The sequence below is a fragment of the Trachurus trachurus genome, assembly GCF_905171665.1.
Source record: "Trachurus trachurus genome assembly, chromosome: 10".
In the NCBI taxonomy this organism is placed as follows: domain Eukaryota; kingdom Metazoa; phylum Chordata; class Actinopteri; order Carangiformes; family Carangidae; genus Trachurus; species Trachurus trachurus.
In genome coordinates this window covers 6,142,379-6,162,730 of record NC_139894.1, presented here as the reverse complement: position 1 = coordinate 6,162,730, position 20,352 = coordinate 6,142,379, and the positions used below count along the sequence as shown (strand labels likewise).

Genomic DNA, 20,352 nt, shown 5'->3' with positions numbered 1-20,352 from the left:
ATCCTTCCAGCTTGTGACAAGCAGAGAAAATGCACAACTGAAGAAAAAAAAAAAAAAAAAAAACTGGTTCAGGCTGCCAAGTGTTTTAATCCTGAGTCACTCCCACTCAACGTAAAAACAGACAAAAGTTAATGCGCAGGACAAAGCGATCGATCACAGGACACAACAGAGAGCTGACGTTCACCGTAACAAATCATTTATAACGGGGCGAAGCTTTTTCTCTGTGACTGTAGTGTGACTCTTCATCAGCTCATTTAAAGATCTCTAAGCCAAAGATTGGTGAACGCTGCTCAACTCTTGATAAATTAACATTTCAGCTACACACAGTAATAAGTTCCAAAATTGGTAGTGACAGCTTGGATCCATGATTATTATTTTTTTATAGTGTATCCTGATTAGGGATGTCACGATTACAGATTTTCTAGGTAGGATTATTGTCAGAGAAATAATCACGGTATTACGATTATCATGATTATTATGCATTCATTAATTTCAAACACTATTAACTCATTGAGTGCCATTGACGTCTATGGACGTCAATCAAAATCCAACGCTTGAGTGCCATTGACGTCCATAGACGTCAAATGCACTTTTCTGCGGCTGGTAAATGGGGACGCTCTCGCGCACACTGTGAGTAATTTTGGGGCTTCTGGGATGTGTAGAACGAAGAAGACTGTAGATCAGAGCAAGAAGTGAAGAAGGAGGAGAAGACGAGCGCGATCGGTACAGAGATAACAAAGTCGGAAAAAGTTTCTATTTCTAGAGAAAAACGACGGGCAGAGCCTGGAACAAGTGTAACGTGGAGCTGGAGGAAAGCTTAGCTACGGATGCTATTAGCATAGCTCCAGCATGAAGTGATCGGAGGAGGCAGGAAAGGTAAACTGATCTAGATGATCAGCACCAAAATGCCGAAGCGAAAGCGGATCGCGGAGATTCACCAGTTGCTGTAAACCGACGTGACGACGAACCGAGAGATCAGCGCGGTGCGTCGCTGCCGCGGCCGCGTCCAGCAGAGAGGCTGAAGACGCCACGACGTCTCCCTCCCTACTTCAGAGACGATGCAGCAGGAGGAGAAGCAGGAGAGGGGAGGGGAGGGGAGGGGAGGGGGTGGAGGGGGGCGTAGGAGAGGCTGAGGGGGCAGCAACTGCCACACGAGTGTTGTATTTTAGTTGTTGTTGTTTTGTCTTTTGTGTGTGTGTGTGTGTGTGTGTGGGGGGGGGGGGGGGGGGGGGGGTTGAAAAAACATGTGAAATGAAATTTTCAGATGTCTTACATGTTTTTGAAGCCAAAATTAAAACGGATAAATCACTATTTTTCTTGAGAGACTCTCTTTCACAAAAATGCATTTTTCTCAGCTTTCTAGAAAAAAAGTGGTCTTTTTGGTGCAACCAGGCTCTATTCAACTTAAGATATATCAAGAATGGAACAAGGTACAAACAAATGGTTTTTCCCTAGTTAAATAGAGAGTCTCCTCTTTCCTTTGAGCTGTTTGGTGTTTTCAGAGTCATAGTACAAAATATTCTCTGGGTCTTGACATATTACTCAAAATGCCCCAAAACGCTGGCACATGGCACTGACCATTTTATAAAAGGTCGCGCTCCTTTCCAAAGTTTTAGTCAAGTGTACCGGCAATTTAGACCATTTTTGACTTTTTATGTAGAGCCACAGTGTATTCTATATTATTGCCACCAACACATATTGTGGCTCAATTGAAAGGTTTACCTTAATGCTTCAAGTGGCCACAAACCGTTTGTTTCTACGTGCCTCTGTTCCTGAGAAAAGTCAAGCTAAACATGGCTGGGTTTCACCAAAATCCCTCCTTTTTTCTAGAAAAGGAGATAGAGCGTCTTTTATGAAAGGTGCTCTGTTTGTGTCTGTTGCTCTTCTCACACTCGCATTTCTGGATCAAAGGGCTCGTATAAGATAAATATATACAACAGTTGTTGTTCTATTCACAAAACCACCATCGGGGGCGGGGGGGGCGCCACTAAACAACAATAACACAGACGCACCGTGCCGTGTCACAGCTTCTCCCCGCGGAGCGTGAGGGTCAGTCGGCCACCGCGGCTCGGGAAGACCGGTCCCGCCGGTGGTCGCGGTCCTTCTGTGGTTCGGGTCGGTGATGCCGGTCTGCTTTGGCCCAGAGACCATCAGATTTTACCGCGGGAGGACTTTGGGGAGGACACGGTGTTGCTCCAGCTGAAGACCGGGCGGACTGTCGGCTGAGAGCTTCCTGGTTCAGCTCCGAGCAGCTGGAGCAGCTGGAGCAGCAGCGCGGGTGAGAGCAGAGCAGCTGCGGAGCAGCTGCTGCATCTGCATGCAGAACTCGTTTGCAGAAGCCGAGTTATGATAAAAACTTCCAGATCATGAGCTGTCATGTGACTTTGATCGTCATCTATTTCAGTTCTCCTCGTCGTAGAGTCCCCAAATTTACATATAATGTGTATTAAAGTGTCTATTTTCATAATTTAAAAAAAAAGCAAAAAACGTAAAATTACGTTTTCGGCACTCAACGCATGGGAACGAAAAACGAGAAATTACGTGGTTGGCACTCAATGAGTTAATGTGTAAAATCAAATATAGTCCAAATATAATTACATAACTAATTATTTACACAAAGTATCTATTAAAATATGGCCAATTATTTAAGTGTTTGAAATATATAAGTCATTAAGTTAATTTTAATCTTTTTTTATTATTATTACAAATGACACTGACTCTAGCATCTAAATTCCTACCAATTCGATGTTACGTATGGACCAGTATCTGAGCATTTACCTTTACTTTGGCGCACATCTGCCAATACGGTTCATAGTACATAATCTTTTTTTGGAAAGTGACGATATTTAGGAATCTTTACGATCAATTAATTGTGGTGTTTTAATACCGCGATTAATTGTGAAAACAAGTAATTGTGACATCCCTAATCCTAATGTTTCTTATCTGTGATTTCAGGCAGGACAATCAACCCTGTGACACCATGGAGCAGACCGACACTATAAGCTGTGTAAGTGTCAACATGTGGGGACAAAACTACTAAATCAGTCTGCTACGCCATCTCTCTACCTTCTTTCTTTCATTTTTCTCTCTCTCTTTCTTTCTTTCTTCCTACTGTTCTATCAATATCTTCAGTTAGTTATCGTCTTATTTTCTTCTTCTGATTCGTCCCTTTAATCCCTCTCCTTCTTCCTGTTTCTCCCTCCAGGACTTGAGCTCCTGCCGCTGTGATCAGAACGCCAACACCAGCGAGACCAACAACAGGAATCACCTGTCGCCATGCCAACCAAACTCTGGCCACAACCCCCACCTCCAACTCTTTCCTGACAGCCAGTGGGAAGGTATGAATCTCCAGCAACGCTCTCTTGTGTGACTGGGAAAAACAAAAAAATAATACAAATTATTTCTCGTGGTTGTCAATGTTTTATAATTTTGCTTTATACAATCGTCAATTTACGAATCCCAAAATTTCGTTAATTTAAGTTAGTTTAGTTAAAGCAGAAGTAAGCGATCCGGTCGTTTTGGCTAATGCTGCGTTCCAGGCAGGCTTTTGAAACCGTAAATTACAGCTTCAAGTCACGACTTACGACTTAGTAGCGTTCCAGGCAACCCACTCGTGTTTTTCCGACCTGTTTTACCGGTGAAAGTCTCTATAACGGCCACTCGTAACTTCCGACCGGTGAACTCGTACCAGATCGAACTGGTACGGCTTCACAGGTCGGAAAAACACGAGTTACGGGCTGCCTTGAACGCACCATAATAGTCCTCGTCCCTACGTCACCACATTCACGGCGTCCCTTGGCTGCACACACAGCCCTGCATGCCGTTCTCTCTCCTCATTGGATAAAAACTGTAGGATACGATAAATGTTTTCTCTTCGGCTCAGAGCAGAGCAGAGGGACTGAGAGACCCGTGTTTCAGTCCAAACACTCTATGTAAGTGATTGCTGTCGGAAGATATAACTATTTAAGACTTATATTAACACAAATACATCACTTACTTCTGCTTTAATTTAAAAAGAAACTTTTCAAATTGTCCAGTTTCTCACAGGAGACTTAAATTTGAATGCTTTTCTTCTTCAGTAGCTGTTGTAATGTGAATATTGTTTCTGACTCTCACTTTCCAATGTAGAAGGTTTTCATAATTACAGGTAAAAGCCAGTGAATTAGAATATTTTGAAAAACTTGATTTATTTCAGTAATTGCATTCAAAAGGTGTAACTTGTACATTATATTTATTCATTGCACACAGACTGATGCATTCAAATGTTTATTTCATTTAATTTTGATGATTTGAAGTGGCAACAAATGAAAATCCAAAATTCCGTGTGTCACAAAATTAGAATATTACTTAAGGCTAATACAAAAAAGGGATTTTTAGAAATGTTGGCCAACTGAAAAGTATGAAAATGAAAAATATGAGCATGTACAATACTCAATACTTGGTTGGAGCTCCTTTTGCCTCAATTACTGCGTTAATGCGGCTTGGCATGGAGTCTATGAGTTTCTGGCACTGCTCAGGTCTTATGAGAGCCCAGGTTGCTCTGATAGTGGCCTTCAACTCTTCTGCGTTTTTGGGTCTGGCATTCTGCATCTTCCTTTTCACAATACCCCACAGATTTTCTATGGGGCTAAGGTCAGGGGAGTTGGCTGGCCAATTTAGAACAGAAATACCATGGTCCGTAAACCAGGCACGGGTAGATTTTGCGCTGTGTACAGGCGCCAAGTCCTGTTGGAACTTGAAATCTCCATCTCCATAGAGCAGGTCAGCAGCAGGAAGCATGAAGTGCTCTAAAACTTGCTGGTATACGGCTGCGTTGACCCTGGATCTCAGGAAAGTGTAAAGTGTAAAGTAAAGTGTAAAGTTTCCACCATCAGTGATGGTTTGGGGTGCCATGTCATCTGCTGGTGTCGGCCCACTCTGTTTCCTGAGATCCAGGGTCAACGCAGCCGTATACCAGCAAGTTTTAGAGCACTTCATGCTTCCTGCTGCTGACCTGCTCTATGGAGATGGAGATTTCAAGTTCCAACAGGACTTGGCGCCTGTACACAGCGCAAAATCTACCCGTGCCTGGTTTACGGACCATGGTATTTCTGTTCTAAATTGGCCAGCCAACTCCCCTGACCTTAGCCCCATAGAAAATCTGTGGGGTATTGTGAAAAGGAAGATGCAGAATGCCAGACCCAAAAACGCAGAAGAGTTGAAGGCCACTATCAGAGCAACCTGGGCTCTCATAACACCTGAGCAGTGCCAGAAACTCATAGACTCCATGCCAAGCCGCATTAACGCAGTAATTGAGGCAAAAGGAGCTCCAACCAAGTATTGAGTATTGTACATGCTCATATTTTTCATTTTCATACTTTTCAGTTGGCCAACATTTCTAAAAATCCCTTTTTTGTATTAGCCTTAAGTAATATTCTAATTTTGTGACACACGGAATTTTGGATTTTCATTTGTTGCCACTTCAAATCATCAAAATTAAATGAAATAAACATTTGAATGCATCAGTCTGTGTGCAATGAATAAATATAATGTACAAGTTACACCTTTTGAATGCAATTACTGAAATAAATCAAGTTTTTCAAAATATTCTAATTCACTGGCTTTTACCTGTATATCGACTAAATGATTGATCAGTGAATCAAGGCAGGTTAATCAATGACAAAAAGAGCTGTTAGCTTCAGTCCATCAGGAAACTCTTCGGTCTGTCACTCTTCACCATTTCTCCATAATTCAGTTAAATGTTTGTTATGAGTGAGGAAAACACTCGACCACTTTTTTGCAGTCGAACACACACACACACACACACTGAATGAATGTTGGTGAGCGAAGTTGTCAGAAATGATCGACCTCACAGCTCTTCTCCTCTGCTGCCTCTCTCTCTCTCTACCCTCCTCTTCCTCTTCTTCTTCTTCCTCTTCTTCCTCCTCCTCTTCTTCTACTTTCCCTCTTCCTCCTCCTCCTCCTCCTCCTTTCTTCCCTCCATCCACACAGCGTCACCTCCCTCCCATCTCCACCTCCCTCCCATAGACTTCTCATGTATGCATCTGCAAAAAGAAGGTCAAGGTAAGTAGTTTCACTCCGACCTGACCATCCACCCGTCCACTCATCCCTCCCTTCATCCTCTTTTGCTGACGGTTGCTTGCTGGTGTGGACACAGTCTGTCACAGTTTTAACTTAACATACGTGTATGTATATGTGTGTTTGTGTGATACTGATGTTGAATTAAAGGACAATTCCAGATAAATTCAACCTGGGGCTATATAGGTTCCTAATATTTTAGGTCTAAAAGAATTAATTTGAAGATTTTCTTTTTAATTTATTCTGTCTGTCCCCGCATCATTCACCACAGCAGTGTATAATAGAAGCAGATGGATCTTACGCTGTTTACATCCCACAAAACTGCATTTTTTGACAATGTCGGATGGCTATTCAAACATGCACCAAGGGGTTTGTTTACCTCAAGGGTTTGTAAATGGAGCTGAAATACAAAAGAGTCAAGTTGTCGTGCTCACTATGTTTACAGCTCGTCTGAAACACTCTCGTTTGTTTTATTTTGTTTTTATCAACTCGGAGGCATGACGTTTTCGTAGCAGTTAGTAAATCTGGCTATTGTTTATTCGAAGGGAAACAGACTCTCTCTAAACAGCAGGGACAGACTGAACTACTGTATAACAGGAGCAATTAAAAAGAAAATCTTCAGATTCATTCTTTTAGACCTAAAATATTACAAAACTAGAGCCCCAGGTTTGAATTTGCCAGGAATTGTCCTTTAAAACCCCTGCATGTAAAAACACTCTTCCTTCCATCAGAGCTGAGACGAGCCGGCTGCTTTTACTTTGCTCTTCCCTCCAGCTGCAGGCTCACAGGGCAGACTGATCAGGACGCACTTCCTCCATGAAAACATGTTTCCCCCCTGACTCTGCTTCTCTGTCTCGTTATCTTTCTGACCCCCCCCCCCCCCCCTCTCCTCCTTCACCCTCTTTTTCCCCTCGACTCAGCTTGATAACATAGCACCGGCAATGAGTGCGTGACTCAGCAGGGCACTGAAGAGGAAAATTAATTTGTTGTTGAATGTATCAGCTTCAGCTTTTGTGTGTTGATATGTACACCACCCACTCTTGATACTCAGGGATTAAATTAGCCCCCCCCCCCCTCCCCCCACTCACCTCCATCGACCTGCTCTGACTAACGTCCTCTCTCTCTCTGTGTCTCTCCTCCTCTCTCTCCAGACCCGATCCCGGCCTTCAAGTCCTGGCAGGACGACAGCGAGAGCGGCGAGGCGCAGCTCTCCCCGCTGGCTGGTCGCATGGTCCCTCTCCCCCCGCTGCCCCTGGAGGAGGAAGGCGAGGACGAGGAGGGGGGGGAGGGAGGGCAAGAAGCCTCCCCTTCCTCTTCTCGCTCCCACCCTCACCTCCTGGCTCGACGCTTCCTCGACTTCGGAGCGCACGGCGCCCAGCGGTTCCTCCAGCAGGACCTGGACGCCACCTCACCCACCAAAGCACAGAGGTACGGTGGTGAAGCGGGTTCTGTTTGTGTTTGTGGGGTTTTGGTGTTTTTTGAACGTATGTTGTAATCTCACCTACGTCTTTAGGTGAAGAACTGGACTGCTAATTTTACTCTTTTTATTTATAATCATGATCTTATTTCATATTAAAGCAATATGTTTTTAATCTTCTGAATTGTATGGAACTACAGATGTATGACATGAATCACAATGTAAGGGAGGGCTGAACTTGATAAGCTTTGCTTCTTTCAGCCCCTTCTCAAACTTGCACAGTATCATTGTTGTTTTGTTTCTTGTTACATAGATTGTTTGTCTTTTGATGTGCTTGTTTGAGACAAATAAAAATCAAATCAAATTTGTTTGTGGCGCTCTGTGAACAGGCCGCGGCGAGCATCGTTTGGCTCCAAAGAGGCGATGAGAGGAGGAGATTCAGTGACTCACCAACTCACAAAGAAGCTACAACACCTGAAGAAGAAAATCAAACAGTTTGAAGAGCAGTTTGAGAAGGAGAGGAACTATAAGGTGAAAAATACATATATACTACGTCTGAACTGAGGAACATGTTTATTGATCGTTTGTATCTCTGAATAGTAAAACGATTTAGAGAAATCATGATTAGCTCTTTATAAACTTCCAATCGGACTGAAAATAGTTGAAAAAGTAAATTGCGGTGCCTCAGTGGCTTTGAAACAACTGTGAACATCTGAGGTGACACTGAGGTTGATGTCTATTGGTTTTCTACTGTATATCCTAACAATTAAAGGTCCAGTGTGTAAAAATGGGGAGAAAACCGTGACATCTAGCGTTCAGCTTCTACCCCTCCCATCGGCAAAGTGACGGTGGCCTCCGAGGACAAAAAAACTTCTCTACCAACTCACTCTCTCTGCTGTTTCCTCCTCCTCCTTCTTTCCTTCTGCCTTCTTCTTCTTCGTTTCATTTATGAATGTGAAACTCACGAAACGTGCTCTCTCGCTGGCTGGATTTTCCGTTCGGGCCGCTGTACAAACATGGCGGCGCAAGACGGCAACACTCACTAAAGCCAGACCCTTGCTATAAATATAAAAGAATAATTATAAGGCTATGAAAACCAAACAAATTTTATTTTATAGCGATTATACACTTATACACACTGGACCTTTAAATATTTTGCATCTTTCTGTGAAAAACAAAACTACCTGCTGAAACTATTCGTTCTCTCTCCTCAGCCCTCTCATGGAGACAAGGCAGCTAACCCCAAAGTCCTCAAGTGGATGACCGACCTCACCAAGATCCGCAGGCAGATTAAAGGTAGAACCACACACCCGCTTTCTCCTGTTAATGTTTGTGCGTGTGTTTGTGCGTTGGTGTGTATTCGTGCGTGTGCGTGCGTGTGTGTCGGGGTTAGAGTGTCCGTGTTGTGCCATCCTGTTCCACGCTGGACAGCTTGACCCTCCCCACTCCTAACCTTTGACCCTTTGTAACGGCACCGCATGTATTTGCTGGTTTAACACACATAAAGCAGACGTGCACATGCCAGGGGTTGACGTGGCTCTCATAATGCGTGGCTCCCATCCTCCAATGTGCTGGTGCGTCCTTGTGAACCCACATCCATTACCTGAGCAGAGCTCAGTAAGGTGAAACTGTGGAAAATATGATTTATGAATAACAGAATTACAAAATAATCTTCAGTTATTTTTTTTTTTTCACTCAGTAAAAGCAAAAGTTGTCAAGTTTTTTTTTACCACTTGGTGTTAATTCTTCTAAACTGAGGCCAAACACATGAATTAATACAATGAATATGAATCTACTCTGTGGTTTATCCTCTAACACGCTCCATTGTTTCACCGTACTGATCGACACTCGTCCACCTCCTCTCTGTGAGGTGACGCTTCTCCTTTTTGGAGAACGCAAGTGGCCGAAACATTTCTCTCTGTTTCAATTCAAAATTGAATAAAAAAACAACAATAACGCGAGCAACCGCTCTCCACTTTCCTCCCTCCTCCTCCTCCTCCTCCTCGTCCTCGTCCTCCTATCGCCCAACGACCCGATTGATTGATTGATTGACTGACCGATCGGCCACCCAGGACGCCAGCACCACCTTTTACCCAGAAGCACGCTGAGGCACCAGGCTTTGCTCCATTCACACAGACGCCACCATGCTCCCTCCTCCTCCTCCTCCTCCTCCTCCTCCTCCTCCTCCTCCCCCTCCTCCTCCTCCTCTATCTGCTCACCTCCCCATCACACACTCACCCCCCCGCTCCACCCGTACTCAGGCCTGAGCTCTAGACCGTTTCACCTCAGTAAGTACCAACCCCTCAGTAAGTAGACATTACATACATCACTGACAAGTCACAATGAGGCGGCACTCAGAGCATCTTGCTTCTTTGTTTTGTCCTGTTGAATCAGCATGTTGGCACCGATAGTTAACCACAGGTGTGTGTGTGCGTGTGTGTGTGTGAGAGAAGCAGTGAAGAGGAAAACGAGGATTTTCATTTCAAAATAAGAACATACTGTATTTGAGGAGTTTATAGATAATAATACAAGATAATGATGTGTTTAGATGTGGATCAAAAGATACAGTATTGATTTGATTGTGATAAAACGTATTAAGTTGTATTACGTCGTCACTTAAGGGCGAGAGCACTGGTGTCGTGTAACGCTACAGGACTTGAAGTTTATCACCAGATGTTGTTAGAAAAACGTCAGGGAATTGATTTATGCTTGCTGTGTTTGGGCTGTTCGTTGGTGTGTGTTTTTGTCCAGGGTGTGTGTTTGTGTTTGTGTGTGTGTGCGTGTGCTTGTCTTCCTCCTCATATTGTGATTATCTCGCCTTAACAAACCACATCTGTCTAGAAAAACTCCTGCATGGCTGACGATCCAATCAGAGATGTTTAATGTGCTCAGGTTTCCTCCGCATTGTCGCACTACTGTCTTTTTTTTTTCTTCTTTTATACTTTACTTTTTCTCTATCTGCTCCTTTTTTCCCCCCTCGTCTCCGTCCTCATCACTTTGTCCCTCCCCGTCCTCAGATGCCAAACACCGCGCAGAGAGCGAGCTCGGCCCCCAGACTCGTCCCCGGAGCAACACCTTGCCCAAGAGCTTCGGCTCCACGCTGGACCAAGGCGCCTGCGACACAGCGGGCGACGCCAAAGGTCCACGTGCCACCAGAGAGGAAACACTGGAGCTGATCCAGCGCCGGGTCAAAGGGAAGAGACAGGAGGACGGCTGGCCGGACGACATCAAGGTGAGAGGCAGATATGTGTAGCAAAGTTCATACAATATTAACTCTTGTTGATTTTTTTTTTCTTTTTTGCATGAAACATTTAAAGGGATACGCCAATTTTTTCTTTTTTTTTTTACGTGTCTTGCCTCACTCCTGAGTCCATGACCAGCAGATAGACACCATCCTTTCGACTGTGCGTGCAGTAACAAGGGAGATAGAGCTGTATCGCCCGTAATTAGCTTAGCTGAAACGGGTAATGGTAGCCTGCCTCCACCTAAAGTCACCAGAGACACTTTTCAGCAACTCTAAACAGACCGATCTTCGTCTCAGAGCTGACAAAACTCTCCGGTAAGGCATCTTGAGCGGTCAAATGCCGGTAACGGGACGAGATCGGTCAAAACGGAGGGTTCAAGCAAAGACGGTTTATTTTGGTTCAAGCTAGCTACATCGAGGGTAGGTTAGCTTCCTATTTCAAAGTAAAAGCACAAATTCTATCGTCATGGTTTTCTGTATGTAAAGGGCAACGGGTGTTTTATTTTGTGAAAGTAACCGGAAGTGCGTTGGTCACAACAGCTAGCTTGAGTGGCGGCGAATTCGTCCGAACAAAATTGTAAACAGCTGGTATTTAGACAAATTAACGACACACTGCTGATCTAAACGGCTACTTTCTCACCTAAACATGTTTGAAATGTTGATAAAGTGATATATTTACAGAGTTTAGAGCTAAAATGAAATCAGCTTCTGACTGCTGATTTCGGCTCAGGTAGGAGTCAGGCTAACACTAACTATACACTTTCAGTGTTTGAGCTAAGCTAATTACGGGCGATACAGCTCTATCTCCCTTGTTACTGCACGCACAGTCGAAAGGATGGTGTCTATCTGCATCAGGGTATCCGCGCGGTCTTGAAAAGTATTAAAAGGTGATAAATCAATTTTGGGAAAATTAAGACCCTTAAAAAGTATTAAAAAGTCTTTTCACGACTTTATAAAGTCTTAAATTTTGAAGGTATTTTTTCTAAATTAGCTGTCCAAGAGTTTGAGTCCTAAAAAACATTGTGAAAGTGTGTGAATTTATTCATTTTATGCAATGTGTTGTTTTGTTTTTTTGCCTTTTGATTTATTATCCCAGCCTATTTTGAATTATGTTGTATCATAGTGGTCTACAGTCTTTATCACAAACTAGAACTGTTCAGTTGAAAGTGTCGCTGATGTAAATGGTTACAGCTTGAAGTGGCGGTGAGGTATTGAAAAATATTGAGAAAAAGTCTTAAAAAGGTATTAAAATTAACTTCAAGATTCCTGTATATACCCTGTGCATCTACATGATGCTCACAGTTTTATTCCACTGTCCCATGATTGACCGTCCGTCTCTGTCTCTCTGTAGAAGATGACGAAGGAGCAGTTGTCCTGTGAGAAGACGGTCCTGCAGAAGAACCTGCTGCACTATGAGGGTCTGCATGGCCGACCGGTGAGTGGCCAGCAACACGCATCCTGTTTTCACTTCATCAAAAAACACAAGTTCACACCTTTTCTAACCAGTTTTCTCTCTCTCTCCGTCTCTCAGGTGACCAGAGAGGAGCGTCTGGTGGTGAAGCCTCTCTACGATCGCTACAGATTGGTCAAACAGATGCTCACCAGAGTCAGCATCACACCCATCACAGTAAGTGCACAGGAACATTTTTTACATTCATTTCCCTTTAAAATTTACATACTCCCTCTAAATTAACTAATTAATTAAAGGGATACTTCTCCCAAAATCGATAATTCACCAATTTTCTACTCACCGTCATGCCAAGGAACCCTTCCTTGAGTAGAAAGTTGGTGAATTATCGATTTTGGGTGAAGTATCGCTTTAATTTAAATTAAACTAAGTGAATTGAATTGAGTGAATAATAAACAGTCCATCGTTTAGTCTTTGGTGAAATTGTTTCAGAGGTGCTGATTCAGCTGCGTCGTCATTTTGGACGGTCTAGTTTGTGGTAGTGAAAGGTGTGTGTGTTTATGTGTGCGTGTGTGTGTGTGTTCTGTGTTTAATACCCTCATTAACTGTGGTGGGTAAATTAAACTGCATCGGTTTTATTGAGGTGCACTTAAACTGGCAAATAAAGCAACATAAAATAACGTTTGTGAACCTCTTGTAAACGTCTTTCCTGCTTTAATGTTTTACCTCAGGTGTCGCCCTCCAGTAAGAGGCGGAGTCAGACCCTCCAGCCAATCATAGAGGGCGAAACCGCTCATTTCTGGGAGGAGATCAAAGAGGAGGAGGAGGACGAGCGGAAAGGTGGAGGAGGAGTAGGAGGGGGAGGAGGTGGAGGAGGAGGAGGAGGAGGAGGAGGAGGAGAAGAAGACGAGAGAGAGGAGGAGAGGGACGAGGAGGAGGACGACGAGGAAGAGGAGGCGGAGAGCAGCGGCGGCGAGATGCAGAGCCCCGAGGTCATCATGGCCGTCGACCTCGTGACCCCGACCGACAGGCAAATGAGGAGCCAAGCCGACAGGCAGAGCGACTGTCCGATGAGAGCCAAGATGGAGGAGGGGTCGGGGAGGCTGGCGCTCGACCTGCGACTCTCCAGCTCCAACGCCTCGTCCATGTAAGAGCTCAACGCCACACAGAGCAGCTCTTTTTTTACAAGATTTATTTCAAACATCTTTCAGCGAACAATTGACCTATGGCTAAGCCCCGCCCCCTCCACTCACTCGGACAAACAGTCAACATTCGGTGACAGTTGCTATGGCAACAGCTGTCACAGTAGCAGACATTTCACAGGAGGCAATTGATGGTTTTTGGAGACAGAAAGATTAAATATCATCTGGAAGTCACCAAAACTTCACTTAACTTTACTGCTATGGCTGTCGTTTGCCGCGAAACGCCGATAGCGACGGGCTAACTTCTGTTAGCCTGTCTATGGAGTTTTGCATTATACGTTAGCATTAAGCTAGCGGGCTTTATGCTTAGTTGTGATGCTGGCTAACATCCAAACATCTCTGACAATATGTTGCCTCAAATACGTTGTTGACTTAACTTAGAACAGATGTAGACATCCTTGTTAAGTTTATCCACGTTTAGTTGGTGTTGTGGTCTACTGCATAACTTTATCCAGAGCAGACACTTCTCTTGGTTGAGATGTGGCTTGGGAAAGGGTTAAAAAAATACACCCCGTCGCCCAGCCTCTCAGGATACCTATTGTCAGAGTTGCATGTACCCCATGAACACCGTTTGACAATTTTAAACTTAAAATGTCAAGATAAAACATATAAAAACGAATGAAAACTGACTAACTGCAATGCATTTCAATGGACGTGGAAGCAGAGAATGTCCGAGTGTATGGGCTAGCTTTGCGCACTGTGATTGGCTCATCGCGTTTGGGGGCGTGGCTTAGCCATAGGTCAATTGAAATCTTTCGCACTCATTCTCATTTTTATTATTATTATTAATAATATATTTTTAGAAGACCATAACGTCGTCAGGCTGAACCAACAGCGATCATTCATAAAGCTTCACACAAACCAACATAAACTGAACAAGCAGCTTGTCTGATTGGCTGTGGCAATTCCCTCTGAAAAGATTAATATAGATTTACAAAAGTACGAGGCTCGTGCTTCTCTTACACTGAGACTTTGTTTTAATTCACGTTTCCTAACACGAGGGAACCGACAGAAATGTTGAGGGGGGAATTTAAAAAAGCCACAAATAGAGATGAATTTAAAAAAAAAAAAAAAAAAAATAGTGGGCTGCTCCTTAAAAATAGACTTCACCATTTTTACCACCTCACATCCGCTGCATTTACTATTTTAAGTTTTTCATAAATAGCCTGTGTGTGTGTGTGTGAGAGAGAGAGAGACATTCACCTCATAACTGCAGTGTCTGTTTAATTAAACTGTCCAAAAAATGTCAAAACGTAATCTCGGGGGGGGGGGAACAACAGCACAAATACAAAGCAGTGCATATGGTGAGGTTTCCATGGTGACTGCTATTTAAGAAATTATTTCTGACAGACATCTGTTTTTTCCTGTGGGTGTCAGGTGATTGACAGCAAGTCTAACACAATACACACAGTACTGTGTAGCTGAGGCACAACTTTAAAAAACAAAACAAAAAGAAAAAAAAGGCTTTGTGTTCGTTGTGATTAAGTTATCCAGTTTGGACGGGTTTGTGTTCTTTGTTTTTTGTGCACACACACACACACACACAGAGACACACTATATAGTTTTAGCAGCAGCCTTGTTCTCGTGGGAGTGAGGGACGCTCTGATTATCTTTAACTTTGCAGACGGCAGCAGGAACAATGTAAGACGAGCGGAGAACACAGGTTGTAATCTGTTTAACATGTCACCGAGCTCATAGCCGAAGCTAACACACACACACACACACACACACACATACATACACACACGCATACATACACACATACATACACACACACCTTTAATCTCCTTTATCAGATCAGGCTTGTACATTCAGGTCTTGTACCTGGAAATAATCCAGACAACTGATCCCTCAGTTCACTTCCTGCTTCTCTCCCCTATGGACTTTTTTAAGGGTCAAGATGCAAATGGTTCCTGTTGATTCACACAGACTTGAGAAAACAAATGTGATCTGTGTTAAATAATCTCAGATCTTTTGGCCCCAAAACCTTTTCTCTGACTTTGTGATGTGGATTGAAGTTAGATTAGATGTGATATATAAGTGTTAAATGTTTCTCATCCTTTCATCCTTTCAGGCCAGAGCTGCTGGAACAGCTGTGGAAGGCCCGAGCAGAAAAGAAGAAACTGAGGAAGACCATCAGAGAGTTTGAGGAAGATTTCTATCAGCATAATGGAAGGTAGGCGGGAGGGACGGGCGAAAGCATGTCTGATCATTATTATTATTGTGTGTATGTGAATTGAATTGTCCATTTCTTGTAAAAAAAAATAAACCAAATATCCCCTGAGTAGCTCCAGAGTATACTTAAAATAATAATAAACTTTATTTTAGGCCAGAGTTTTTAGTTGAATTGTTTTAGAGGTAAATACAGAGACTGCTTGCTGAAAAACTGCCCTCGACGGGAACGCACATCAGCGGTTTTGCATGAATTTCCCTCTAAAACAACTCTGTCTCGTAACGTTCTGTTATTATCTCATAGCGTGGTGAATGTGCAGGTCACAACTTGTCCACCAGAGCGTTTTGGAGTTGTTGGATTGTGTATTTGATGAGTTTAGAAGTAGGTTCGTTACCTTTAATTGTCGGTGCAAGCTATCTTTAGAACAGCGGAGCAGAGCCGTGAGCTGCTCAGAGCTACGCTACGGAGGCTCATGGGAATTCTTGGTTTCCCTCATCAAACTCATCAAATACACAATCCAACAACTCCAAAACGCTCTGGTGGACAAGTTGTGACCTGCACATCCACCACACTATGAGATAATAACACAACGTTACCAGACAGAGTTGTTTTAGAGGTAAATGCAGAGACTGCTTGATGAAAAACGGGAACGTGCATCAGCGGTTTTGCATGAACTTACCTCGAAAACAACTCGTAACGTTCTGTTATTATCTCATAGCGTGGTGAATGTGCAGGTCACAACTTTTGGAGTTGTTGGATTGTGTATTTGATGAGTTTGATGAGAGAAACCAAGAAATCCCATGAGCCTCCGTAGCGTAGCTCTGAGCAGCTCACGGCTCTGTTCCACCGTTCTAAAAAACAGCTTGCACCAACAATTAAAGGTAACAAACCTACTGCTATGACTATAGCGATTATGGCAATGGGCCAATTTGCCAAAATGTTGAACTATCCCTTTAACAAAGTTACAATATGCTAGTACAGTTGAAAATAAAACCGTCTGAATGTCGTCTCTCTCTCTCTCTCTCTCTCTGTCTCTCTGCTGCAGAAACGTTCAGAAGGAGGACCGGGTGCCCATGATGGAGGAGTACAGAGAGTACAAGAGGATCAAGGCCAAACTCCGCCTGCTGGAAGTCCTCATCAGCAAACAGGATTCCTCCAAATCCATCTAGACCCCCCGACCCCCCCGACCCCCTCAACTCACCCGCTAACAACGCACACATGAACCGTCATCGCTGCTGAGAGGCCCCGACCCGCCCAGGACGTCCACCTGTCTGTCACTCCATCGTCATCATCGTCACCTGGGAGGGTTTCACAAACACTCCAGCTAAACAACAGTACCGGTAACCACGGCTGCAGTCGTGTCACGGAGAAAAACTTTTTTTTTTAAACCCCAGAGAGAGAAGACGTCGTGTTGGCTCCGAGTTACAGTCCACTTTAGTTTTTACTTTCCTTCCTGAACGCAGGAAACTTCCCAGTAACATTTTGAACGACTTCCTCCACGCCTCGCCTTCTGTTCGTCCACGACGACGACGGGAACCAAGGTGAAGCTTTTTCTTCTCATCGAGTCGCAGTTTCTGTCCGCTGACAAAAACCACAGTGGTGGTTTTTTCCTCTGATGAAACGTGTCGTCGGCGTACTGTATGACGACGCTCATCCACCAGACTGTTGTAACCAAACGCTGGTTATTTGATGATATCAGTATTAGAAAGATGGAAAGAAAATTTCACTTCTTCCTGACAAAACAAGAAATAGTAGCAAGTAAAATATTTATCAAAAACATTTTGAAATGCTTTTAATTCTTAAGTCGCTCAGATCTGCCAAATCTTTGTGAGTCTTGTGGCAAAAAGTAAATATAATTAGTTTCAGGTGCTACAGCTAAAAAAAAAAAAAACCTTCTTAGCGTTCAATGATAAAAAATAAAAAAAAACACCTAAAACTTAACTTTTGTTAATTTAGCAGAATATATATAATAATCTATAGGAGAGAACGGCTGTCTTCATTGTTGAATTCAGTAATCAGGACGAGATTGTGTTTTGCCAAAGCTCAGTTTTGACGACTGACGACCTTAAATGTGACAGTGGTTTGTACGTTATCTAAATGGTATTTATATTTTCCCCCCGCGACATGACTGCAGCGGCAGAATCTCATATCATCGAAAAAACGACGTGGCCGCAGGTTAAAATCAGAGAAAATGAATCATCAATGTTCAGCTTCATCATCATCATCATCATCATCAACATCCAACACGACCCAAGACTCTGCACACGTCTTCTCGTGTTTATTTTCCTCAACTTCTGAGGAAACGTTAAAAAAAAAAAAAAAAAAACATTGACTTTAATTTCAGGAACTTTTCTGTTCTTCACTTTTTATTTTCTTTTTTTCCTCCATGATGAGGAATCTGATTGGACAGCTCGAGGACTGGCATTTTAGACGCTCTTCATTCAACACACACACACGTTTGTTTAGTTGACATCAGTCCAGTGTGAATAGTTTCCCCTCTCTCTCTCTGCCTCCCGCCTCCTTTGGTGCGAAGTGATTGATTATTTTTAATTCAGTCCGTAGTCGACCTTCAAATAACGTCTTCATGTCCCCGAAAGCTTCTGACCGATTTTATTAATTAATTCACAAAGTTTAAAAACAAGTTTGTGCGTGTGTGTGTGTGTGTGTGTATTCTTGTTAAAAAAGAAACTGTACTCATTCGTGTTTGAGAGACACTGCTGTTCATGTTGAATGATAAAGAGTTATCTGTTGTATTCCAAGGAGAAAATGACAAAAAAAAACATTATCCAGTTTCTTCCCCGTGCAAAACCCCCGGAGCTGTTGTCAAAGACCGATTCTCATTTTCATTTGTTTCTGTTGTTCTTCGGCAGCCATTTTCCCTCCTTTTTTTGTTTCTATTTTGGCAAAACTTTGTCAGGAAGATGCACAGCAGGTTGGCACATGGTGACGCTACGTGTTTTTCTTCTTTACAATATAAGAAAACTTTGTTTCCTATGAGACTCTCAATGCAGCAGCTTTTTAAGTCGCTGAAAAGCTCCGACGTCTTGTGTTTTGAAATCATATGCGTGTGGTTTTTGACATCTCTGACAGTGCTTGAAGGCAAGGCGGCATTAGACGGCAGACGCTCATAGGAAACAGCACCTTCTTAGATTTAGAGACTTGACGATGTGTGTGTGTGGATTCAGTTTTGTTGCAGGAATCGGCTTGAAAACTCTGCACTAGTTGCGTCAGGTTGAGAGGGATTATTATGGGGGTGAGGGATGAACGCTGAGGAGATGAGCCAGTATCTGTTCCACGTTGCCTCTTCTGTGAAAACCAAAAGCATTTTAGTTACAGGTGAAGGTGGTGGTCTGACCAGTTCAAGGTTATCAGGTTAAGGAAGAGCAGTTTAGACAGTTGCTGTGCAGCTGCAATCTGTGGTTCCTGGTTGAAGTTTGTAGCTTTAAAGGCTGTTTTGTAAATCGATCAACCACCGACACTGCCAGCACTGATTCATAAACGCAGAGACGCAGCAGCAGCAGCAGCAGCTCCGCCTGCGGTTAGTTCATATTCTTCATAGTCGTGTTTTCACAGAGTCGGTGCTGGACGTCTGATAAGTGCTTTAGCATCATGTCCGCCACACAGGGAGGTCGATGTTTTACAGCAAAGAAGGTGAACACAAGAGCAACCTCAGCTGCGTTTCTGTCTCCAGCTCCAGTGAAGTTTCATTTCCTGCTGGCAGGTCAAATGAGAGGAGGAGAAAGTCCACTTTGAGGTTTGATGCATGCCAACGAGTTTGTCCTCTTTATGTTTCCTCCTCTTCCTCTTCCTCCTCTTCTTCTTCTTCTTCTCAGAGGCCATGTTGTCTTGTATAAGATCGGATTCAAAGATATCACAGTGTGATTTTAAAAAATGTGGGATGAAGAAATTTCAGTTGTTGAATTTTCTGCTTTAGCTGGTGAGTTATTGAACCGGCCGATCGGGAGGTGAAGTTCTGTGATCACAACCTCAGTACCTGGTGAAATCGTGGCATGTTGTAGCTATCGAAGGCAGATACGACAAAAAAAAAGTGCTTTTCTTACTGTATCGATGTACATTTACCTGCCAGAATCACAGTTGGCTGCAGTTTTTTGTCTGTCAGTGGACAGCAGAGGTGACGGTCCGAGGTTTGAATGAGACTAAAAGTTGAACTTTTTGTGTTTGTGAACAAAACGAGGGGAGGGAGGGGGGAGGGAGGGGGGCGCAGCGTGTCTGTCTGGACGGTAAAGGAGGTTATTTGATGTAAAAAGATGTTATTTGCACAGCATTCACAGAATGCAGCCCTTTTGTGTTTTTTCATTTGTATTTCTAAAAATGAAGCACTACTTCTATACAAATATAAATATATACTGTACATAAAAAGAGAAAAAAAAAACACCCGAAGGAATGAATGTCAGAAATGTTAAATTATTTCAAACATAACGTTTGGCCCCCTTTGGTTCATTATATTTGTGATGCCCTGAGAATGTGTTTTTGTTTAGTTTTTTTTTATTATCATTATAAATATTACTATTACTATCATAACAATTATTTTGTGTGATAATAACGATAATAATAATCATTTTGTATCTACTCACTAACTGTAAAACCAGCTGTAGAAGTTAGTCTGGCACTGTGTGTGGCTAATCGAACATGAACCCGATTTCTTTTGTTGCTCTGTGTAATATAAGTTGAAATAGAAGCAGCACTGTAGTGAGCTTGCATGGCAAAACAAGAACATACTAGTACAAAAAAAAGAAAACATAATGTAATGTTTCTGTTATTTGTGCCATGAGGAAGCAGCAATAATAAAACTTTGCGTGGAGGTTTTTA

The 20,352-nt window shown here is 43.1% G+C and overlaps 1 protein-coding gene across 5 annotated transcripts in view; it reads left to right on the top strand.

The window, feature by feature from the left end:
• The window catches only part of fam13b (family with sequence similarity 13 member B), an 88,431-nt gene extending 68,079 nt beyond the window's left edge, over window positions 1-20,352 (top strand). For 3 of the 5 annotated variants that reach the window (XM_083980671.1, XM_083980672.1, XM_083980673.1), the window contains exons 12-24: window positions 2,956-3,007; window positions 3,206-3,338; window positions 5,992-6,063; window positions 7,230-7,506; window positions 7,885-8,026; window positions 8,710-8,791; window positions 9,568-9,783; window positions 10,513-10,727; window positions 12,091-12,174; window positions 12,271-12,366; window positions 12,879-13,294; window positions 15,424-15,525; window positions 16,568-20,352. In XM_083980671.1, the coding sequence (XP_083836797.1) occupies window positions 2,956-3,007; window positions 3,206-3,338; window positions 5,992-6,063; window positions 7,230-7,506; window positions 7,885-8,026; window positions 8,710-8,791; window positions 9,568-9,783; window positions 10,513-10,727; window positions 12,091-12,174; window positions 12,271-12,366; window positions 12,879-13,294; window positions 15,424-15,525; window positions 16,568-16,691 (2,011 nt within the window). In that variant the 3' untranslated portion in view covers window positions 16,692-20,352. The remainder of the gene's footprint in view (window positions 1-2,955; window positions 3,008-3,205; window positions 3,339-5,991; window positions 6,064-7,229; window positions 7,507-7,884; window positions 8,027-8,709; window positions 8,792-9,567; window positions 9,784-10,512; window positions 10,728-12,090; window positions 12,175-12,270; window positions 12,367-12,878; window positions 13,295-15,423; window positions 15,526-16,567) is intronic. The other 2 variants (XM_083980674.1, XM_083980675.1) reach the window with 2 other exon arrangements.